We start from the raw sequence: 22,476 nt of genomic DNA, 5'->3' as shown, positions 1-22,476 counted from the left end.
ACACACACACACACACACACACACTAGGTCTACACACACACACACACACACACATATAGTGTATACAGTTACTTAACTGGTCGTTTATATGATAATTTATAATAATAACGTCGTTGGGAAATATCAATTTTACAAATGTATATGTATATATTATATATATTAAATGATGAAATGTATACGATAATGCTGCACAATTCATATACACCGCATGTGTTTACCTATGTATATTCGATATTTACATACGATTGTGCTGCATTTTATTATTGTGTTACGCTATCAGAAATATGCACACATTACACGGATCGTTAATTTAGAAAAAAAAAGTATAGTCGCGAAACTTGACTTTGTATACCTACTTGTAGTATACAAAATATATTATGTGTATAGTGTGTGAATTGTGAGATGTCACCGCGCGTTTCTCGGAGCGTTCAACTCTCCAAAAACAGAAATGATTCAAAAAACAGAAGGCGACCTACATAGATAGGTAATCTAATACGTACAAAAACGGCTAGTTCGAGACACTTAAATTTCGACACACCGATCGCATTGCGGCCGCGCGTATATAATAAAATGTAATTTAAACGCGCCCATTTCGGTTGTATGGGACTTTCGAAGGACACGTGGTGAGATAGGGGGTTGTTGGCTGGCTCCCCGAGGACGAGTATAAATCAAGAAGAAAAACGTGTGTACCCCGAGTCAAATTTTTTTTTTTTTTTTGCTCAATATGTTTCTTGCCCGATGCTTCAACGCATCCGCCCGAGACCATATTGCCACGCCGGGTTCGCGGAAGGATACTGGTACTGTTGTCGGCCATTGCGCATACGTCGTTGCACACTGAAGCGATATCTTATAATATAGCTATGTATGTATATTTACTGCACGGGCTGACTAAACGATACGCTGACCTGGAACGCCAAATGTTTAGACGAGCGTACACATAAAATATAATCGGTTGTCTGCCGTGCAATTGGACTCCTCTCTGAACGAGACGATAAATCGCGGTCGGGTTGTCAACGCTAAAAGGTCGGACGCACGTGTGATTCGGGGAAACGAGAGCAGTAGGAGAAAAAAAAATAAAATAAAAACGTTTTTCGGCCCTCTGCGGGGTGTATATAGCTGGTTCCGGTGCCGGAAAACGTATCATCGTCGTCGCGCTTGTACGACGTGACGGTAACCAGACCATACTGCAGTGATAATAATATACTCTGCAAGCAGCCGTCGGATGTCGTTTACGACGATCGCGTCTATTAGTATAATATTATTATTTTTGTAAATCGTACGTATAGGTACTGTGCGAATAATAATATAGGCAAACTCGCGCCGCCGCCGCCGTCGTGTATATGTTCCACGGGCTAAGCCGCGTCCAGTCCTAAGACTTTCCCGCGCGAGTGCCTACGACCATTGTTCGCCTCGCGCAAAACGACTCTATTTCTTCCGGCCGTACACAGAAGTCTTTATATAAAAAGTACACGTGTAGCGTATATACACGATAATAGTGCATATTTGTACGCCGTAGCAATTTACTATATACCGTACATCGATAAATTACCTGTATTACTATTATTCTACAATGAACGCGCGCGAGGAACACGCGGCGTGACATTTGACCCCATATAATGTATACATATATAAGATAAATAAATGTATATATTATATTTATATATATATATAGGTAAATACTACATATTATATTATGCGAAGCCCGTTCTCGACTTAACACGTGTACCAGCACGCAAACAGCCACTATATTATACATATATATATTATATATATATACGTTATTATATTTATATTGTTGTACGGTCGGCGGTGAGTTTTCTAAATAGTTTCTTTCGCTGCTGCAGATCTTCTTATCTCGCGCGCACTATCTGCATCGCATTGTGTTATAATAATAATAATAATAATAATAGTAATATTATTATTATCGCTTTGCAGTAGAATACACGCCGGTGGCAGCACAACTCGTGCGAGTACCTATCCAGTATCCACATATAGTGTGATCGCCGCCGTCGAGCTGGTAGTCGCGTACTTACAATCTTATCCACGTCTTCGCAAGCGCTCAAAGCAACTATTTAATAATAATTACGAAGATAATAATACGTAATGTTACACGGGGGTTTGCAGCGATCTATGATATGTGTATTATGCATTCATATTAATATATTATAATGTTATCACGCGCACACGGGTGTGGCTGACCCGAGCAAATACATGATGTGTGTATGTCTGCCTGCCTTATTTTCGTGTTTATAGCGTGAAGGTATACTCGTACAAAAAAAGATTAATTTAAAAGTATAAAAAAATGTATTATTTTAACATTTTTTTTCATACGACCATAGAGCACATGTATTTTTCTTTGGATAAAGCGAAGAAAGAGATCACGTCATAAAATATACAGTTAACTTGTAAACTTAAAGAAATGCATTTTAAATTATTATTTGAGGCATATTTTTAATATCTATTTATGATATATTATGCATCGACATTTTTGTCATAAGCTATTTACGGTTAATCAAGCTACTCGTGCGTGTGCGTACCTATGCAAAACGAAGCACCAAATTTGTTATCTACAATTATTTATATCTCATGGATATCACTGATGAACGTTTTTCAACGAGTTTTTTGCAGAAGTTTTTGTAACGTGGTTACCTCGGCGATAGTAAACTAGTTGACAGCAAGTAAGTATACTCGCATAATAATATCACAATATTATTGTTACCTTAGAGAAACTTAGACCTATCCGTAAAATATAAAGTCATTACATGAATGTTCTAACTGCATCTTAAAGAATATCGTTTGAAAATTATGGCACCGAACGGGGTCAGTGCGGTCATGGAACAGTTGACTGTGTACAGTGCTTCCTACCGGCCAATTCCCCTCCCATTGCCGGTGCGCCGCTGCCGGACTCCCGTGAAAAGGACGCTCGCTCCTTCGGTCGTCATCACTGCACACCGGGAAGCATATCGGGTAAGAGATCCTCAGAAACCGATTAAGTTGAAACCACCTCAAGACCACGGATTCCTGGACGGAGACGGTATTGACCGTTTTAACTATACGTCGTACAAAATGCATTACCCGGTAAAAGAAGGACTGCACCGCGGTAATAATTGCACTCAGTAGAAACCGTGTATTTGACCCTCCTCCCCTTCTGCTTCCATACAGAGAACTTAGGAAACAAGCGGTCATTAGTTTTATACATTCATTAGATACATATTATATAGTATTATTTACAATTCGCAAAAAAACGCATTAACTCTAATCTTTGACATAAACAAAGTTAATATATATTTTACTTCAGTAGTACTATAATATCCGTTTCTGCACTACCACAGCGTTGCTGTGACAACTTAAATGTCAGTGGATTTACTTTGTCTTAAATTACATTTAATGTAATTTACATGCTTGTGCATATCTTTAACACAGTTATTTGGGTAGTTTTGATTAAATATAAAATACGGGTCTAAAATTATAAATAAGACTAATAGCAACCCATAATACAAACAAAAAAATTATTCGTTTTTTGTGGACTAATAAATATCCTACAGTGTGAGCCATTCATTATAATGCAAAATTTAAAAAAATTGGCTTCGAAGTACAAATCTTCGGGTATAAGAATACCTATATAACAAATTTCAGAACCAGGTGATTGTATTAAATTCGGATGCGGAGCGTTTATACGTTACATACATAAAAAATTACATTTTATATTAATATACAAGATATGTAAATAATTAAAAATTTTATGATCATTTTGAACAGCGTTAAAATTGGTATATAAAATATTATTCATTCTATTTGTCACTCGCGTTTAACTATAATTATATATTATAAGTAGGTACATGCAATAATGAGAAAAATAGTGATTTGAGCACACGGTTTCAATATTGCTACAAAATATTTACTGAGTAAAATTTATTTTTAAACTTAACATTAAACAATAGATAAAGGAAGGTTCTATAAGACAAAAAAAAAAAAAAATCACGAGTACATCTTTCCTTAAAAACCTTAAAATACCCGAAAATGTGCGATCTCCCAATACATAAAACGTACTATGAATTCTAAAAATTACAAATTTAGTAAACAGAAGACTTATATATTATTAAATAGTGATAGGCTGATATTTAAACCTATAATATAAGTACAATACAGATGTTTATTCTTGCATATGATCAAGTCATAAAATTGAGCGTAATAACAATATATTACAGTATAATACTAGGTACATGGACAGAGATGCGACAACAACGAACTTTTACAGTGTTATAATAATTATATGTGTAATTATGTCACTAATAAATCGTTAAAAATATTATTTTTTACAGCTCGACCGGTCACACCTCCAGTCCGACGGTCGCTAAAACACGTTCCAATGGAAGTGGAAACATCTACCGGTAATGCGTACCGCCATCCTGTTATGATGAAACTTTGGCGACGCCCTTCGAGTTCTTACATAGTATCATCGGTACCGATGGAAACGACATCAGTGCACCGAGCGAGTTACAAACCACCACCGTGTAATTTTGACTCCAAAGCAAAGGCTGATATCTGCCCTAGACGTGCTTTTGTCAACGAATCGATAAGGTCCGCAATGCCCATTACAAGTCACACCACTTATACAACCTCATATCATACAAGCCATCCGAATTTAAAACTTATAGGACCGACACCAGCAAAATTGCTTGAGTCAAATAAAACGCCAAGAGCTCACGATTATAAAATACCGAACAGTAATAAATTGATTAAATGTACAAGAAAAATTGAACACGCAACATAAATATTCACTTGAATAATGATTTTCAGTTCTAAATTCTAGTTATAACAATATGTGATAATACAAATAATATATAGATAATAATAATAATAATAATAATAATAATATGTATATTGCATGTTGTGCAATATGGCCTAAAATTAGCGTGATGGGAAGCAGAGAAACACGATGCATATATTAAACGGGAAAATAGGAAATCGAGTTACTTTGAGATTTATTTGACATTTTAAAATGAAATTCGAAATACTAAATTTACTGCAACGCCCCTTAAACGTGTACAATAAATTGTGTGCATTATGCACATAACGCGCAATACATAGTGTTAAATTCTTACACCCCTAAAATGTAATAGACGTACAAATTATGGCACCCAACATTGCTTCCTGTTGTATATTATATTATGGCTGCACTGTTGCGGTCAGAATGTGCATTTGCATCGTGTGCTTTTCACCCGCACAATTAAGCACGACCAGTAAATCACAAGGCTATCATCTGTAGCAAATTGCACGCCGTTAATATCCCCTAAAATGCAATTTATATTACGTAACTAGTTTTCTCTGCAGAGCGAGTGCAATTAAATGCACTAAGCAACAAGTCATACACGCGGGTATAACAGCCGTAGTGTAACATACGCTATACTACATGCCGAGCAATAAAATATTTTCGAATAATTAAAACGTCTTAGCAACACACGACACGCAAAATACGACTACGTAGAAAATTCAATTAAAGTCAGCTGCAGGACGACACGTTTTTAGATAATAATATTACCAATCGTATTTTATCAAATACTATAAAACGTTGTCACACGTATTATGTATTTTAAACGCGTGCACGCACTGAAAAGATATATGTATTCAAATCGAACTGTATAGATGATCATTCAATGTATAATATAGCGTGAATTAAAAAAAAAACTGCTTCATGAACCATTCATTTACCATTTTTTTTTTAATTTTTTTTTTTTTAGTTTATATAATATCAGACTTAAAATACACACGATTTATTTATATTTTATCCGTCCGTGATTCCAATACTACACGGTATAGATACCTACGATTTCCAATACGGTTTAACATTTAGAATATATATAAATACATTTATGTACATTGTACATTACACGAGAGGGGAAAAAACGTAATTTATACGGTTTAATTTAGACGACGACGAGGTGGTAAATTTTCGGTGTTGAATTTCGATTCACAAAAGTTACGACTAGTGCACACACACACACACACATACACAATATACCCGTATAGCGTATACACAGCCGCACACAATTCGCGCAGACCTCCCGAAGACCCGAACGGATCTCAATAAATCGAGTGCGGCCCTCCCTGTGTACCTGTACGAACCGGGCCCGATAAATCTGTACGATTTTTATCCCCGCGGACGGTCGGTCGTAAGTACGCACATATATATAAACGTGTGTGCGTCAACGTACATTATAATATACAGGTATATAATATATACAATAGAGTGCTGACTGCCGAGAGATAACCGGCTGAACGCGCGGTGGTTTATTGCTTCCTCCGCAAACTGGTCTCGTTGTGGCGCAGCATCGGATCACGTATATATATATATTTATACATAATAATGTATATAATAGGTACACTCACTCGCACACAGACACGAGAGACGATAGTGTACATGTCATACAGACACAATAAACGACGGACATAATTTTTTAAGCGGATTTTATACCATTTTAACGAAACGGAGAATTCTCAAAGACGAACGCAAAATCACAACGCGCCACGATGCGCCCTATATATATATATATATATATATATATATATATAGACACGAACACACTTACGGTTTAATATATAACCGACCTTTGTCGGTTTCGTTTCCTCGTGGCGGTGCCATTGGAGTTCAGCGCCCCGTGTGCGCGATGACACTCGGCGCGGAAAAAGAAAATAAGAGCTGGGACGAGGGGTCGTCGTATTTTTTTTTGGTTTTGTTTTTCCATTCGCGGTAGCGGATTTCGGTGCACACACGCACCGCGTTTGCGGAACACAAAAGCGTGTCGCGGCTAAAAACTGCAGATACGTATACGATATCGCATAGCGCCGACAATGGGCGACGACGAGTTGTTATAATATTGTGTATATGAATGGGGGATGATATCGGCGCGACGATCTTCAAATGTACGCCGAAAACGATATAAACACATGTATACGCGCACATGCTACTGTATACGACTTAAATGTATAGGTACGAGTAGATGCTGCTGCTGCTGCTGCTGCTGCTGCTGCTACAGTAACGTGCGGTCGCGGTTTAAACGGGATTACAATTCGTACGAGACACTGCAGCGGTGCGTGGGTGTGTTGTTGTCGATCACACAATAATATACGCACAGTATATATAATAATACTATATCGTATACCTACGACCGCGGTGTGTACGATGCGCCGACTGTTATATTGTGCGCACACCCGATCGTCTCGGGAACATGAAAGCGACCGCGGCACACTTAGACGCGGTTATTCAAAATTCGTCAACGATTCGGTAGAAGTATAATAGTAATAATAAGATTACACACCGGGTAGGTATACGTTATTATTACTATTATTATTATTCATGCTGCTGCGCTGTACATAATAATAATAATAATACTATATCATTGTATTTGTATATATAATCCGCGTGTGTACACTAATATTTAGCGGAAGCCGCCGAGAGCCTGCACGAGATGCGAATCGAAAATTCGAAATGTTTACCGCGTACAATTGCGGCGAGTAATTCACAAAGGACGACGACGCGCAGGGCGCACAATGTACCTACGTGTATAATACGTACTTATTATAATAATATATTATTATATAAAGCCTTTGTCGAGAGAAAACAGTTTTCGCAAACGTAAGTAGAATTTAATTTGTATTCGCGGTGAAAATACGTTGTTGTGTCCAAGCGCGGCTGTGCTCAATAATAATAGTAATAATTGATAGGTAATGTTACCTATACAAAACGTTTCGTTCTGCCGAAAAGTAACACAAACTATGGCCCGTGCCCCGTAGTAAATACATACGCAAATCAAAACCATAATGCATGTTTAAGTAACGATAGCGCATATGACGGATCACTTTATTATATTATGTATACTTTATTAAACCAGATAATATTATTTAAAACTTGAGTGGAATAGTTATGTCTTTTGACAGATGTTTTTGTTTTTTTGCATTTCTTAATTTAACGACATGTGTTTTTCTTACATAAGTGTATACTGCACATATAAATTAGAACATTAAGCTATAAAATATGCGCGCACTGCTAATTTATTTTGAAATATTTTTCAGGTATTTACATCGAACGCTTCTAAGTTATAACAACTATAAACTTATAACTTATAAGTTATACGTGTTTCAAAATGCGTTTTAATAATTTTTCACGCGCAAGACGGTGAATAAAACCCAATAGTTTGACGTTGCAAAATAAGTAATAAACTTACGGGACAATTAAAAAAATTCTAAGTACATTGGGAAAATATGAACGATTATACAACTCATGTTTAACAACGACCAATATAACAGATATGTAGAAAACATTTACATAACTTTGATATGTACAAGCCGAAATGAAGTCAATCGTTTTTACGATTTTTGAAATGTATACATAAATATTATACTTATATATACATGACACAGTCGTAAAGGAACAACTCGTGTACATAGTACATACAACAGCATTCACAATGAATAAATATGATTTTATTTCCTGTCGTTACTCGTTCATATTATAAACTACCATTTGCTATAAACGCCACGGTCATATTGGCAGTAAATAATATTAATCAAAAACAGTATTTTAATTTTTGCACTAACATCTACATTCTACATATTTATACACTTTGCTACTATTATACAGGCACTGACGGTAGACAGGTGCTTTTGCGTCCTTCGGAAAAGTATCGTTTTGTTGTCGTGACGTTTTTTTTGGTTAAAGGTACTGTAAAATAATCGAGAATCACTCCTGAGTACTAACTGTACGGGTTAACGATTCCAATATCGAATACACAGAAGAAATGTATAGGTTTCGCATACAAATTAAACATAATATACGGGTGCATTGTAAAAAAAATTGAAAAAAATAACGTTTGATTTTTAAAAATTAATAATAAACACGTTACGGATGTGAATAACGTCAAAACGATTGTACCGTATACAGAATTGCAACAGAAAAGATAAGGTGTGAACGTAAAGCACAAAAAAAATAAAAATATACGACCTAATAAACAACAATTTAATAATAATTGTATGTACTTACAGTAATTTTTTAGCACGAAAAAAAATCAAATATTGTCATAAGGTTAAACACGGTGATTTACACAAAAGATAAATGGGTCGAATGTGTGGGTAGGTAGTATATAATTATTACAAGTGGTCATTTTCGGTTTTTGTTTTTTGTGGTTGTTTGTTTGAACGAGAGAGAGCTCAAGACACCTGCGCGGCCGTTGGAGCAAATGCAAACCGTCCGCTTAATGACTTTTAATAACGAGTTATCGAATTTGACTTTAATTGTAGTAACAGGTGATTTTATCATATAATGTGCGGTGGGGTAGAAAAAAAAAACAGGTGATAATGCATCCTATGCAATATATTAGGTGTATGTATAGGTTACTCCGGGGGATATATTAGAGACAATTACCGGTGGAAACTTTGGAATTTATAACAACGACTACTGCGGTGGCGGCGGCATGCATACTAAATACTACCTCTCGTCTGGTGTATTACTGTACATACAGCTATTATTATTATAATTTTACTTATATATACACACATACCATTATGATTATATTAATCAGAATATCTTTTCTCTCGGAAATATGCATATCCGTATAAACCTACCTAAGTATGAACTTAAGTTTTGGTCTAGTAATAATATAATATATTATGACGGCATTGATTTATTAAAAAAATTAAAATAATATATCATATTGGATATCAGTATATCACCATTATATTTTGTTGTAGACACTACAATGAGTTTAAACAATAATAACGAATTGTGACATTGAAAATATAGGTTCATCAGAATATTATTTTTCTTTAGGTTTGTTGCATTTTTGTTTGGAAAAACATTCCTGAATATATTAAAACACATACCTATTCTTCATAAACTTGTTTTAAGTTCCTCAATTATTTAAAATATAAAATTGTAATATACGTCATGCATAGGTATATATGACGTCATGACGATATGATACACACACATATATAAAGGTTTACTGTTAAGTTGCCGGAAATTATAGTAAAAAAATATCGCACAAACTGTGTATTTTGGAGAACACATTTTAATTACATATTATATCATGATGTAAAAAACTGCCGAGGGTGAAACAATAATTTTTAATGGACATTAAACTCGAATTCTATTAATAAAATTAGTGAGACGTAATATGAGGAAAAACCAACAAAAACAATATTATTTCTTATGCGTAAAAAACTACGAATAAAAAATAAAATAAAATATTAATATTAATTAATATTATAATATACAAAAGATCGATCAAATTTTAACTAAAATAAATGTATAACGCTAAGTAGCTGGTTTAGCTTATATTAACAAACAATACTTTAAAATATTATAAAAAACCACATAAACTAATAAAAATGATTTTTTTCTAAACAATTTTTTTGTGAACGACTTTTACGTTTGTGAACTAAATAAACATAAAATATAATGTACATTAGACAGACATAAATATACGTCACGCATATAACCGCTTAATAGAAAATCGATTAAAAATAATTTTTTCGAGAATTTTATTCTAAATTCCTTTTTTTTTTTTTAAAACATATTTAGACACGCTGCAATAGGTGAGTTTTAACCACCTCCACGCGCTAACAATCAATAACATTGGGCCAGCTCTGATACCACATGTATAATATACGTATACCAATCTACATATAACATGCATATAGATTATAGGTATTGTACGCTTAACACTTTATAATATGGTTGGTGTGAATATTATCGAAATATGCATTTTTAAATATTTATTATTTTACACTGACCACAAAACACGTGCCGGATAAAGCCATGAACCCGGATGTCGGTGGCGGGGGTGTTTTACATTAGGCCAATAACTTTACAAGTCTGCGCTTGCACTTCTACGAAAACAACCCATAAACTGTAACACGTCCTGACACGGTATATATGATAATCAAACCCTTTCCCTCCTCCAAACTCACGCACGCTACGACTGTATATTATATACCTGCACGATGTATCGCATTAAACTGTTTAATACGCTTAACTCATATTATACAAATATGATAATTAATTGGAAACAATGGCAGCCCGATTTTAATTAGCATTATTCAACAGTGCGTCGGTGTACGTGTGTGTGAGGAAACTGTCGGTCAAAGTTCCGGTGGTCGCCACTCAAATACTAGTAGACATTTTTCTTTTTCACTCTTTCGCCGGGTATTATTGCGTATTTTAAATTGATTAATTTCTCACAGTGTGTATATACCTACGTGTGTATTTCATAGGAATATCGTATTTTTATAAAAATATCATATGTACTTGATATAAAAATTAAACGAAAAAGTCATAATAATAAAGAATAATAAACGGATATTTAATACTCACATACTGCAGTAGACAGACGCAGTTGCATGTCCGAATTCATTCGGGAACGGCCGAGTCGTCCACATGGAACAAAATATATTATACAAATTAATTACAATATACATCAATATTATGATATTATTATATTGCGTTAAGTATACGGCAATTTGATGTTCAAAAACCATAACTACGTTCAACTGTAGCACTTTATATTACAGAATAACATATATATTATATACAATATACCTTTATAAATAATATAAAATATGAGACACAAAAACACATTTATAAAAACACGGAGATCATAATGATTGTAGGTTAATGATAATAACATGATGTATGTACATACAAACTTTTAAAATATATACATTTTTCTTTTTGATAAATGTCTTTTTTGAATTATGCTCACACTAAACTACATATTTTATACGTAAAAAAATACATGTTTTAACGTTTTAATTTATAAACTAATAAATTGTTCGTTCTTTGAAATATGTTTATTACATCTAAATATATAATTTTGCTGGTATTTTTATCATACCCCAAATACGCAATTGTGTTGGTATTTGTTTTAAATTGAATATTCGATATGAAAATATTATTGAAATATGCATAATAAATATTTATAATATTAATAATAAAATACTATAAATATATTAGGAATAAAGAGTGAAATCGCCTCCTATGTGTGTGTTAAAACATAAAGTGGAATGTTTCATTTTATTATTATTATTATTTTTTTTTTTTTTTAATAAAATGTGGGCTTTTAAAAAGCCTCTGCGTTTATTTTTTAAACACTATAAAACCAGTGACTTCTAATTTATTCTGGGAACGTCATTATTATATTATGGTAGGAAAAATAAAATACAAAAATCTTAGATATTTTTAGAAAACATAAAGTTTTTTTTTTCATGTCGCCAATATCGTTATCTGTATACTTCACGGGCACCCGTGTTCCGGACCGACAGCGCCAAAAGTCATAAGCCCATAAATTTCGGGCGAACAAAAATTAAGGACATCCCTTGCGCCGCGAACACAATAATCGTATATATATACACGAGTGTCGTATAATAATAAAATTATTATTATTACACACACACGCACTTGTGTACATATATTATACGATAATAATATAATATATAATAAACTCATATGTATGTAAGTATGTGTATAAACGTATATGTATGTGTGTGTGTGTGTTTAGAAGCCAATTTCAAACAACGTTGAAAAATCTCGATTCGTGATAAGAGCCCCACGCCGTAATATCCACGCATGTCTCGTAGGCTACCGTGTTGGTTGAACACACATAAATTATACGCGGATATCTGTGCGGTGGATCTGAATTATGGTGAGCACCACGGTAGAAAACCCGAGGAAACATATATCATAAAAATAAAAAAAAAAAATAAAAATAACGAAATATAAATAATAATAATAATAATAATAATAAAAAAAAATTATACTAGCACAACATATTTTATATATATTGTTTTACCTCGGCCATATTATACAGAAACGATGACGCCTACCGAAAAAAGTTTAACCTACGTGTGTAGACGCTGAAGACGTGGTATGTAAATATTACGTCTAGATATGTATATATATATATATATATATATATATTATATATTATACTTATATAAGACCGCGTATGCGCGTTTGTAAAACCACATTCTTCAGAAATTATGACCGAAAAAATATACACACGCGCGCGCGCACGTTTGTAAGTTTGCTTATCATTTCGTATTCTAAACGTGCGCGCAAGCGTTGTGCATCGTAGAAGATCACCACCGCATTTTCCGAATGTTTCGGTGACGGCGGCGGGGCGCGGAAAAATAAGAACTGAAAGAAAATAAATGTTTGTATTGTTTATATGATACGTTATTTTTTTTTCCCCGTGCATCTAAAAAAATTAATTGGACGGACCGGGCAGTTATACATTTCGAAAAAAATATTACACGAATATAATATATTATATAATATCATCATCTACTGTTTTGTTTTTTTTTTCCTTTTTAATTTTATATATTATATCCCGAGCAATTATCTTATAATCCATCATTGTAGCTTGGTTATTCATATATACATATACGCATGAAATGTTGGCAATGCTAAATAAATGTATTGTGTGCGTGCGTGTGTATCTGTATAAAAAACTGACAAATTCATTTACGACATTCTGCATAAATTATACTTGTTTCGTTTCAAAAAATAGTAACGAAAAGTTTTATTTGTACGATATGTATAGTAGTATAAACTATACGAGCGATACTCAATTATTGTTTCATTCGATATAGGCATTATTAAAATTGAAAAATGTAATCATTTGATATGTGTAATAATAACTAACATATCTAAGCAAATTATTATTATATATATATATATATATATATATATATATATACTATTCTGTTGCGTAAATGCTTATAATTTTATCAGCATGCCAATATAACGATTATAGCTTTACTATTTTCAAATAACTATTTAACGATTGTATTTATAAGTAATGTATGATAATTATATTTTAATAATTCAAAGAATATTTTCATAAATTTATTATTAAGGACTTTTTAATTTTGTAAACATCAACAATTATTACGAATAACGACCGTAAATTATTTAAAATATATAGGTACCTATCATTAAGTTACAACTAATAACTAATTGAAATATGATGCCACAAAATTCAATTATTCTATTAAAACAAAATAAAGTTTTAATAAACAAGTACAAATTAATAGTAGAGATACTTAGATTTCAGTTATGTGGTTTTATTGTGTTTAATACGAATACTGAAATACAATAAAATTTAATAGTTTTATACACAGCACCTAGTTACAAGTGTAATTTTACAGTGTTATTGTAAAACAAATAGAAACATTAAAAACATTTTATATCTGTTAAAGTATTTTAAGTTTAAGTACGAATAATGTACAACAGAATGTAAATCTAAAGAATAGAAATATTTTTGGAAGATTTAAAAATGATTAGGATTTTTTGAATTTCCAGCGGGGACGCGTCGTAGAAAACCTTAAGTCGCAAATACCACTTAATTACGAATGATTTATTATATACACTTAAAACGTAAAAATTCTTTTATTTTTAAACGAAAGCGAATTCCACTGTGTTACACAATAGAGCGTTTTATTATGTCGATAAAAGGAATTGTAAAGACTCAACATGATAATAATGTATACCAGTGAAAATCAATTTAGGGCTTAAAAGTCGTTGCGTTTGCATGTTTTTTGTAGACTATTGGATTTATTGCTGAATAAGCTTAAAATGTATTTTAAAACACTATGAAAATATTTTTAAAGTCTATATTGCATATTATGTATTTTTAAGTCATCTTACAGTCACATTTCTTATTTTTTTTAATTTTAAAATTTTTAATTTTTATACACAAAGAGCATATTTGATGAATAATTTTAACTGAAATTTGTGTATTTTCGTTTTATCAAAATACAATAAATTGTATTCTAAAAATACTTTTCAATGGCTATAGCTGATAAAAGACAGCACTTAATGGAAGGCTTTTTTATTATTAGTTTCAATAATATTTCAAATATACGTTTGTTAGTTGATGTGTGAAACCATGAAATTGAATTTAAATTATTTTTAATCGAGTATACATATAATAGTGTTTTTAATTTTAATTTTCTATGAAAATACATAATTGAAAAAGGAAAATTAATAATTATTATAATTAGAATATTTTTATTCTAGGAACATTTTTAAAGCTATTAGTGAACTTCTAATAAAAACTTCTATCACAAACTATTGCTTATTAGAGGGTTGCAAATATTACAAACTCTTACTTGATTTTTTTATTTTATTGTATTTTATCTATACCTATATTATAAACTATATTAACTTTGTTCAACACAGAATATTATTTGGAAATAAATCTATTGTTATTGATTTTATTATTTATGTACTTTTAGAATGTAACACTATAAAGCCACATCGAATTAATCAAAATAATAATAATAAAAAAAAAAATTAAAAAAAATAAATAAATATCCCAGGGCTTTACTGTTGATCATTACTGTCACATCATGATTAACTCGGCTGTATACGGTGTTGCAATAGACACAAGTCACAACTACATATAACTACAGATACTATATATGTACGCTACAATAACACTCGTGCATAGGAACACGTCTTATTTCGATCGCGTCGAGTGGGTATAATTTACTTTGCTGTTTATTTTCTTTTCATTTTTATAATCGGTGAAAATGTCAACTGTGACATCTGTTGCAGCTACCGTACATTATGGGTATACCGAAAGTATCGTGTAAATAAATAAAAAAAACTACTATAATACTATACTAGCGTAGACAGTAGTTATACGCTGTGTACACTGTCTACCGATGACATTTGAAGAGTCGCGACAAACATAATACTATATACGCGCGTAATGTATACGTATAGTATATAATATATATATAATAATAATAATAATAATAATAATAAACCGTTGTTATACAACAACAATTTCTCGCGAGAACATATTATAACGAAATAATAATATCAACACAGACACACAAGCACAAACGCACATTACACGCGTGTGTGTATTATACGTTTTCTAAACGCGGTTATTATAACGTGATAAAAAAACAAAAAAAAAAAAACGAAAATGTTTATGTAAAATGAATGTAAATTTTATTAGGACAGGTGTCCTCATTAGCATGAACCTAGACCCGGAGGGAGTTATTGCGGCGGCGGGTAGTACTTACGACGGTATATGCACATGCACACACACAGGCACATAAATACATACATATTACACATAAATATTACATGTACACTAGGAGTCATTTTTTTTTTTCCTCATCCGACCCGAAACGGCTTCCGTGGCTTCGTATGTATGCGTACATCACCTCTTATCGGCGCGGCGGATCTCTGACCGAATACCATCCCTGGCCGGCCGGCAGCCCTTGGGCAATCTCGGCCGTCCGTCGTATTAACGCTCTAATTGCCGGTTATATTATATAGACGCGCACCCGACGCCGCAGCCCCCCTCCGGAGCCCCCGGCCGGACGCCTATTCTCACTCGCGCGCTTCGCGGAACAAATTTCGAGGGGAAAATAAGAAAAAAATATATATATATATATAATACGTACTACATACAGGTATACCGTACACAGTATGTATGTGTCTTAATAGTTCTCCCGCGGACACTATCGAACGGTTCGATCGCGGAGAATATTTTATAATTTTATATAATATATAATATATACCTTGGTATATTATATACGTACCTACAATAAAAAAAGCACGCTACAATGGTTTATACGAGCGCGTTTTTTCGTATATATATATATATATATAATAAAATATAATATTGGTGCAGTTTATAAGCGCGTTACTGCAGGTATAGGGTATTATCCGTTCCTATGGGTGTATATATTATAGCAGATATAGATACGCCGGTCATCGCGTATTATGTGCTCCGAATTAATGGCCACCCGGGGCCGGATAACGTTCTAAATATGTACGTCCATACATATATTGTGCATAAGAATTAATATTTTTAAATATCAAAAAACGATAGAGATTCCGAGAGATTAGAAAACCCACCTGAAATCATATCTACACGATCGAAAAACGGCGATCATCGGCGAACACTTTATAATACGCGGGTGTACTGCTACATTATAATACACGTATAATAATATGTATTATACACTATAATAGGTATATAGTTTTTATTACTACATAATAATAATAATATTAGAAAACATGTCCCTACTACTGGTTATAAACTGGACTTAAATCTGGACGTTAGCGATATTGTCAACACGGACAGGATTCAGTTTACTCCTATTACTAGACCGCGTACCTATCTATAATGTTTACATTATGTCAAGTACAAACAAAATATGTTAAGTATACGGTATAATATACACCGCGTGAACGATAAGAGTTATCTTCGTAATTTACAAAAGTATGAATAGATATCGTACGCGCAGTGTCAATCATTGAGTGTATCATAGTGCATACCCATCCCTTACAATATAATCAGCTCGAATATAATGATTAACGACTAACGAGTAATTATGGACTTTAAATTAAAACAATTTTAGGTATAAATTTCATAAAAGAAATCACAGATTTTTTGATTTTTTATTATTATTAAAATGAATATTTACAATCTACGCTACAATGCATAATAAACAAATCAGGAAATAAAATTAAGAAAATACACAACAATGATTACATAAGGGAGGAGGACCGTCCAGCGATACACCTAACATTATAGTTTGTATCACGAATTTAAAAGAAACACGAAAACAAAATTAATATCATTCAATTATTTAGAGACAAAGTCAATTATAAAATACTAATTGGAACTTTTATATTAGGTATCTATACATTTATAATTTTCGTAAATCATGTCATATTTAAAAAAAAAAATTATATATTAAAAAACGGGTAAGACAATTATTGCGGTGAGATACTATAAAAATATACAATATATATACAAGTTTAATCTACCCTGGAGTAATGCGATTTAACCAAAACTCTTGCGAACAACAAAATATATTTGTCGGATATACAATATAGGAAGTGGAAACCGCTCAACAGCTCAAGTACGGTTTGTATTTTAAAGGATTAGGATCCAACTACCGTATAATCATACGACAAATTAAGGGATAGTATTTACATACGCAAAATATATACTTATACAGTTTTTGAAGCTTTTTAAAAATCGAATTATTAAAATATACACACGCGTTATGCGTAAATGTACATTTGCAGTTGTTAATATTCCGTTCGACATAATAATATAATGTATGTACCTATATTAATTTTATCATCTCTTTACAACGAATGTGTTTACAAGTACACTTTTAATCAAGAGTTAAACCTACTAAACCGGAACGTTGTTCAGTTCATGTTTCCACTCTGATCGTTTTGTTTTATTATTTATGAAATCGATCAGTTTTTTTTTCACTATATTGCATAGTGGACGACGGTTGAAAAAAAAAAAATGATGAAAACGATATTTTAACACGTCAACAGATACGATTGAAGAAAAAAAACCTAACCGTACAAGTACGTAGTTATTTAGATACGCATATAATTCTGTACATTATGTTAATGCGGACAAGAGAAAAAACGCGTTTTGGTTAATGTTGTATAATTATAGAAAAACTACTGAGAGTATCAATCATTAGATAAGTGCATTCAAAATTGTCAAAAAAATAAATAATACCGTCTCCGCAATTAACGCTTTATAATTCTTAACATCAAACTTTAAAACGTCAACAGGAACACAATGGTATATTATTACTGTATTATACCGTAGTGAAGTTGAGAAATTCAAACGTGTTTCAAATATGCTTCTAAGCAACACATTGATAAAAAATTCCAATGTATTGATATAAATTAATTATATTCCTGATTTACATAATACATAGGTTTAGTTAATAGTTCGGTTACTTACCACTATTATTCTATTATTAATTATTATAATAGATACTAAATATAACCAATACTTACGCTCTGTTGTAGTATCCGGAAAAAGGCCAAGTCAGACAACAGGTGATGAAAAATGCGAAAACAACAATAATTAATATATACAGTTTCAAATAAGAAATAGGTCGTATAAAAAGTGTTTACTTACAGTGATAGGGTCCTGAGTTTGAGAATAACATAATTCGACCGGAAACAAAAAAAAAAAAACATACTGAATTATTATACAATTTAATTAAATTAACTCTTTATGTGATACTTATATGTATAATGTATGGATATAAAGCTTTATAATTGTATGTCTATAAATATAATAACGTAATAAAAAACTGCTATGATTAACTGAAATTTAAACTTGATTAAAGAATTATATTTTTTAACATTTTGAAGTATATAAATACACTTTATAATACATAAATATATTTATAAACATAAGATATCGAAGAAGAAAAATATTTAAAAATTAAAATAAAGAAAACTTATAATCTTCCCAAGTGTTTGATAACAATTTATTAGCCGTCAAGAGGAACAGCTTTTTTATAATATATATATAAAAAGGTTTAAGACTAAATTGAATGCATCAATATTCGCCCACACTTGACGGTTACCATAAATATTATATATATTCATGAAGTTATTAATATAAGTCATAAATAATAATTAGATGTCCAAAATACACGAATTAAAATGTTTAAATAACACTAAATAAATTTAAATACCAATAGGTACGACACATTATATGTACTATAAATAATGTTTGTTATTTATCTTATGAACATGATTTTTATTTCACGCAATAAAAACGTAAAATATTCTGTTAATTATCGAGTTATTAATAACATAATAACTATAAAAATATATTTTAAAGTTTAACGTTGATTTTAATTTATTTACGACGAGTTGCGTATGAAAAACTTTTCATAATAATATGAAACAAATAAACATATTTTTTTCAAAATTAATGTTCTTACATTTAAAATATTTACTTATAGCAAAAATATAAATACAAAAAAAAAAAAAAAATAATGTAAGATTCGCAAATTGTCTTAAGAAATTGAATGTAAATCATAGGTATGTAATTAATTTTATATATACTTTTAAAATATTTATTTATAATAATATATATGATATACGCTTTATATTTATTGCTTATAATTACGCTTTAAAGTGCATTTTTTGCCAATTATATAGCTTAATTAATGTTAAAACGAATCATTAACATTATTATGGTCATAATTAAGTTAATAAAACAATGTACCTATACATATACATGCTTAAAATGAATACTTAATAATAATGAAAAAAAATAATTCATTTTAAAATTATTTTTTAATTTAACTGCAACAAATATATATTAATGCTACTCGTATAATATTATGTAAACAAATATTAAACGTAAATAAAACAATTCATTATTGTACTGTTAATCAAACGATTTCATCAGTTAGAATTGCTATAATTACTCAAACGATTTTTTTTAAAGGATCGAAAATAACTACAAATTATACAAGTCAAACAAGTTTGGATTTCCACTCAGATAAAGTGGATATATACGTTATATGTTACTAATGTTCCGGCGTCTGTTAAAGTATTAGAAACAACAGTCAAATAAACTTTTATATTCACAATTTTGGTTAGTATACATTTATTCGTCAATAGATAAGTATACACAAATATTGTACACAATATTACAATAACGTTTAAATCTAATAACTAAATTTAAATTTTTTTTAAAAAATTGTTAGTCAGTTTAATTTTTGATTCTTAGCAAGTTAATTATATAAGTATACATAATAATATGAAGTATTTAAAAAAAAAAAAAATAATAGATATCTCAAAAATGTTGTTTACTTAATTTTAAGAAAATTTACTAATAATTTAAAGGGAGAACGATTAAATTGACTACATGGCGTTTTTGATAGTTTATTATTTGTTGTATTCAAAGTCATTAAAGATAGCTACTAATTAAATTTTTTTAAATAGTTGTGAAACGTTTTCATTAAAAAAAATTACCATTTTTTAACTTCATTGGAACTTGACAACATATGTCAATTGTAATAATAATTTCAAACGTGTTTCTTAATTCAAAATACGTTTTATTACTATAAATATTATATAAAATTAAAGATTTACATATTATTCGTAGGTAATGTAAGTATAGGCTTTTAAATTTAGGAGGCTCTAGTATTAATTTACATTATTTTTTCATACTTTGTTCGTGAGTTATGGATTTTTTTTAAAATTTAAATACCTTAAAACATCTATTTTTGTATATTATATTAAAATCTTTATTTATTTTTATTATTATAAGTACAGTTAAAAATAAACTGAGTTTTATTTAGAATAACTTTTTATTGAAAAATGGTTCATAAATAATAATAGATATTTAATAAGTACTCTAGTGTCCCTTCGTACACAATACACAGTCTAAACTCAATATCTCATAATGTATTTAACATAATTTTAATCGTTTAAGTCGTTTTACTATTTATATAGGTACAAACTATTGTAAACTATATTAGTTTTTTAATTGTGAAATTTTTATTACAGATTTTAGTTGTTTGGATTTTACGGTCTACTTCACTAGAAAAAATCCAATTATAATATGTATACATCGTATATAAACATATAACAAATATAAGTATCATTAGTATAGCATTATCCTGTACTAGATGATTCATTTATCGAACAACATTCATTATTCCAAGATCTTTTAGTTTTTGAAAAACATTTTTTTATTAATTCCTAGTCAAAATAAAATTATTTATTTAAAACAAAAAAAACCTCAGATTTTATAAATAATAAGTGTACATATAATACCTAACCTATACAGTACCGAGTGCTTAAAATACTTAAAATTATTAAGTGAAATATATTTATAAATTCTAGACATTAAATTTTTTTCTTGTTTAATCAAAGTCGTGCGAGGTTTATTAATAATAATATTCAATAAATGGAATTTAAATCGCATATTATTTCTACAATATTTTCATTAACTATAATTAAAAAAAAAAAACATGTGCACATTTAGTTTTCGGTTAATTATTTGCTTTAGGTATAATTATTTTTTTCTTACTTCCAATTAACTAGGTCCTAATCAACTCGCCAAAAAACATTTTAAAATACAAATAGGAGTGAATAACATCATACAATTATCTCGTTGTATAAGAATTAAGACTATAAATATAGCATATAACATCTGCAGTGACGACAGTTAAACACAATATTAAATGAAAGGTACAATAATATTATTATGTATATTTCCCACATATTTATAAACGAGTACTCGTGGTAAATCTCATCTATTGAGTTTGCAAGATTTGGGGTCATCTGGGCTAACTATTATGTAGGTATGTCATAATATTATCAAACGCGTCGAATCGTCTTCTTATAGGTAGGTACATCGCCGTGATTCACGTTATCGAACTATAATATTATACGTAATAATATGATTTCGACTCGAACAGCCATTAAAAAAAGTTTCGCGCTAGCCACGGTTTCACGAGTATTAATATCGTTATTACTTTAACCTACCTACATTATTATGGGCTATATAGAACCGACAAACTCTCTTGCCGTTGACGATCATCGCATCAACGTGTCAATTTACACGATTTTCTCACGGTTCGTCGGGTAAA

The 22,476-nt window shown here is 30.8% G+C and overlaps 2 protein-coding genes across 6 annotated transcripts in view; one reads left to right on the top strand and one right to left on the bottom strand.

Annotated features, from left to right (window-relative positions):
• The window catches only part of LOC112591094 (ankyrin repeat domain-containing protein SOWAHB), an 88,518-nt gene that overhangs the window by 15,354 nt on the left and 50,688 nt on the right, over nt 1-22,476 (bottom strand). For 4 of the 5 annotated variants that reach the window (XM_025334751.1, XM_025334753.1, XM_025334754.1 and 1 more), the window contains 2 exons: nt 18,990-19,001; nt 18,866-18,868 (listed from right to left, as the gene is read on the bottom strand). In XM_025334751.1, coding sequence (XP_025190536.1) covers nt 18,866-18,868; nt 18,990-19,001 — 15 coding nt within the window. Of the gene's footprint in view, nt 1-11,371; nt 11,375-18,865; nt 18,869-18,989; nt 19,002-22,476 lie in introns of all 5 variants that reach the window. The other variant, XM_025334752.1, reaches the window with a different exon arrangement.
• Nucleotides 2,806-4,774, top strand: LOC112591096. Its single transcript, XM_025334756.1, has 2 exons — nt 2,806-3,100; nt 4,323-4,774. Exons 1-2 carry the CDS (start codon nt 2,806-2,808, stop codon nt 4,772-4,774), a joined length of 747 nt encoding a protein of 248 aa, XP_025190541.1.

The sequence above is a fragment of the Melanaphis sacchari genome, unplaced genomic scaffold, assembly GCF_002803265.2.
Source record: "Melanaphis sacchari strain LSU unplaced genomic scaffold, SCAv2.0 Contig129_pilon_pilon, whole genome shotgun sequence".
Classification (NCBI taxonomy): Eukaryota; Metazoa; Arthropoda; class Insecta; order Hemiptera; family Aphididae; genus Melanaphis; species Melanaphis sacchari.
The sequence above is the reverse complement of the archived record's forward strand: the minus strand, read 5'-3'. Positions and strand labels throughout refer to the sequence as shown.

Bases quoted from the DNA above. Each gene is read 5' to 3' on its own strand.
- LOC112591096 (XM_025334756.1), top strand. From the start codon at position 2,806: ATGGCACCGAACGGGGTCAGTGCGGTCATGGAACAGTTGACTGTGTAC. The intron at 3,101-4,322 runs GTAATAATTGCA...TATTTTTTACAG, and splicing joins AAAAGAAGGACTGCACCGCG to CTCGACCGGTCACACCTCCA.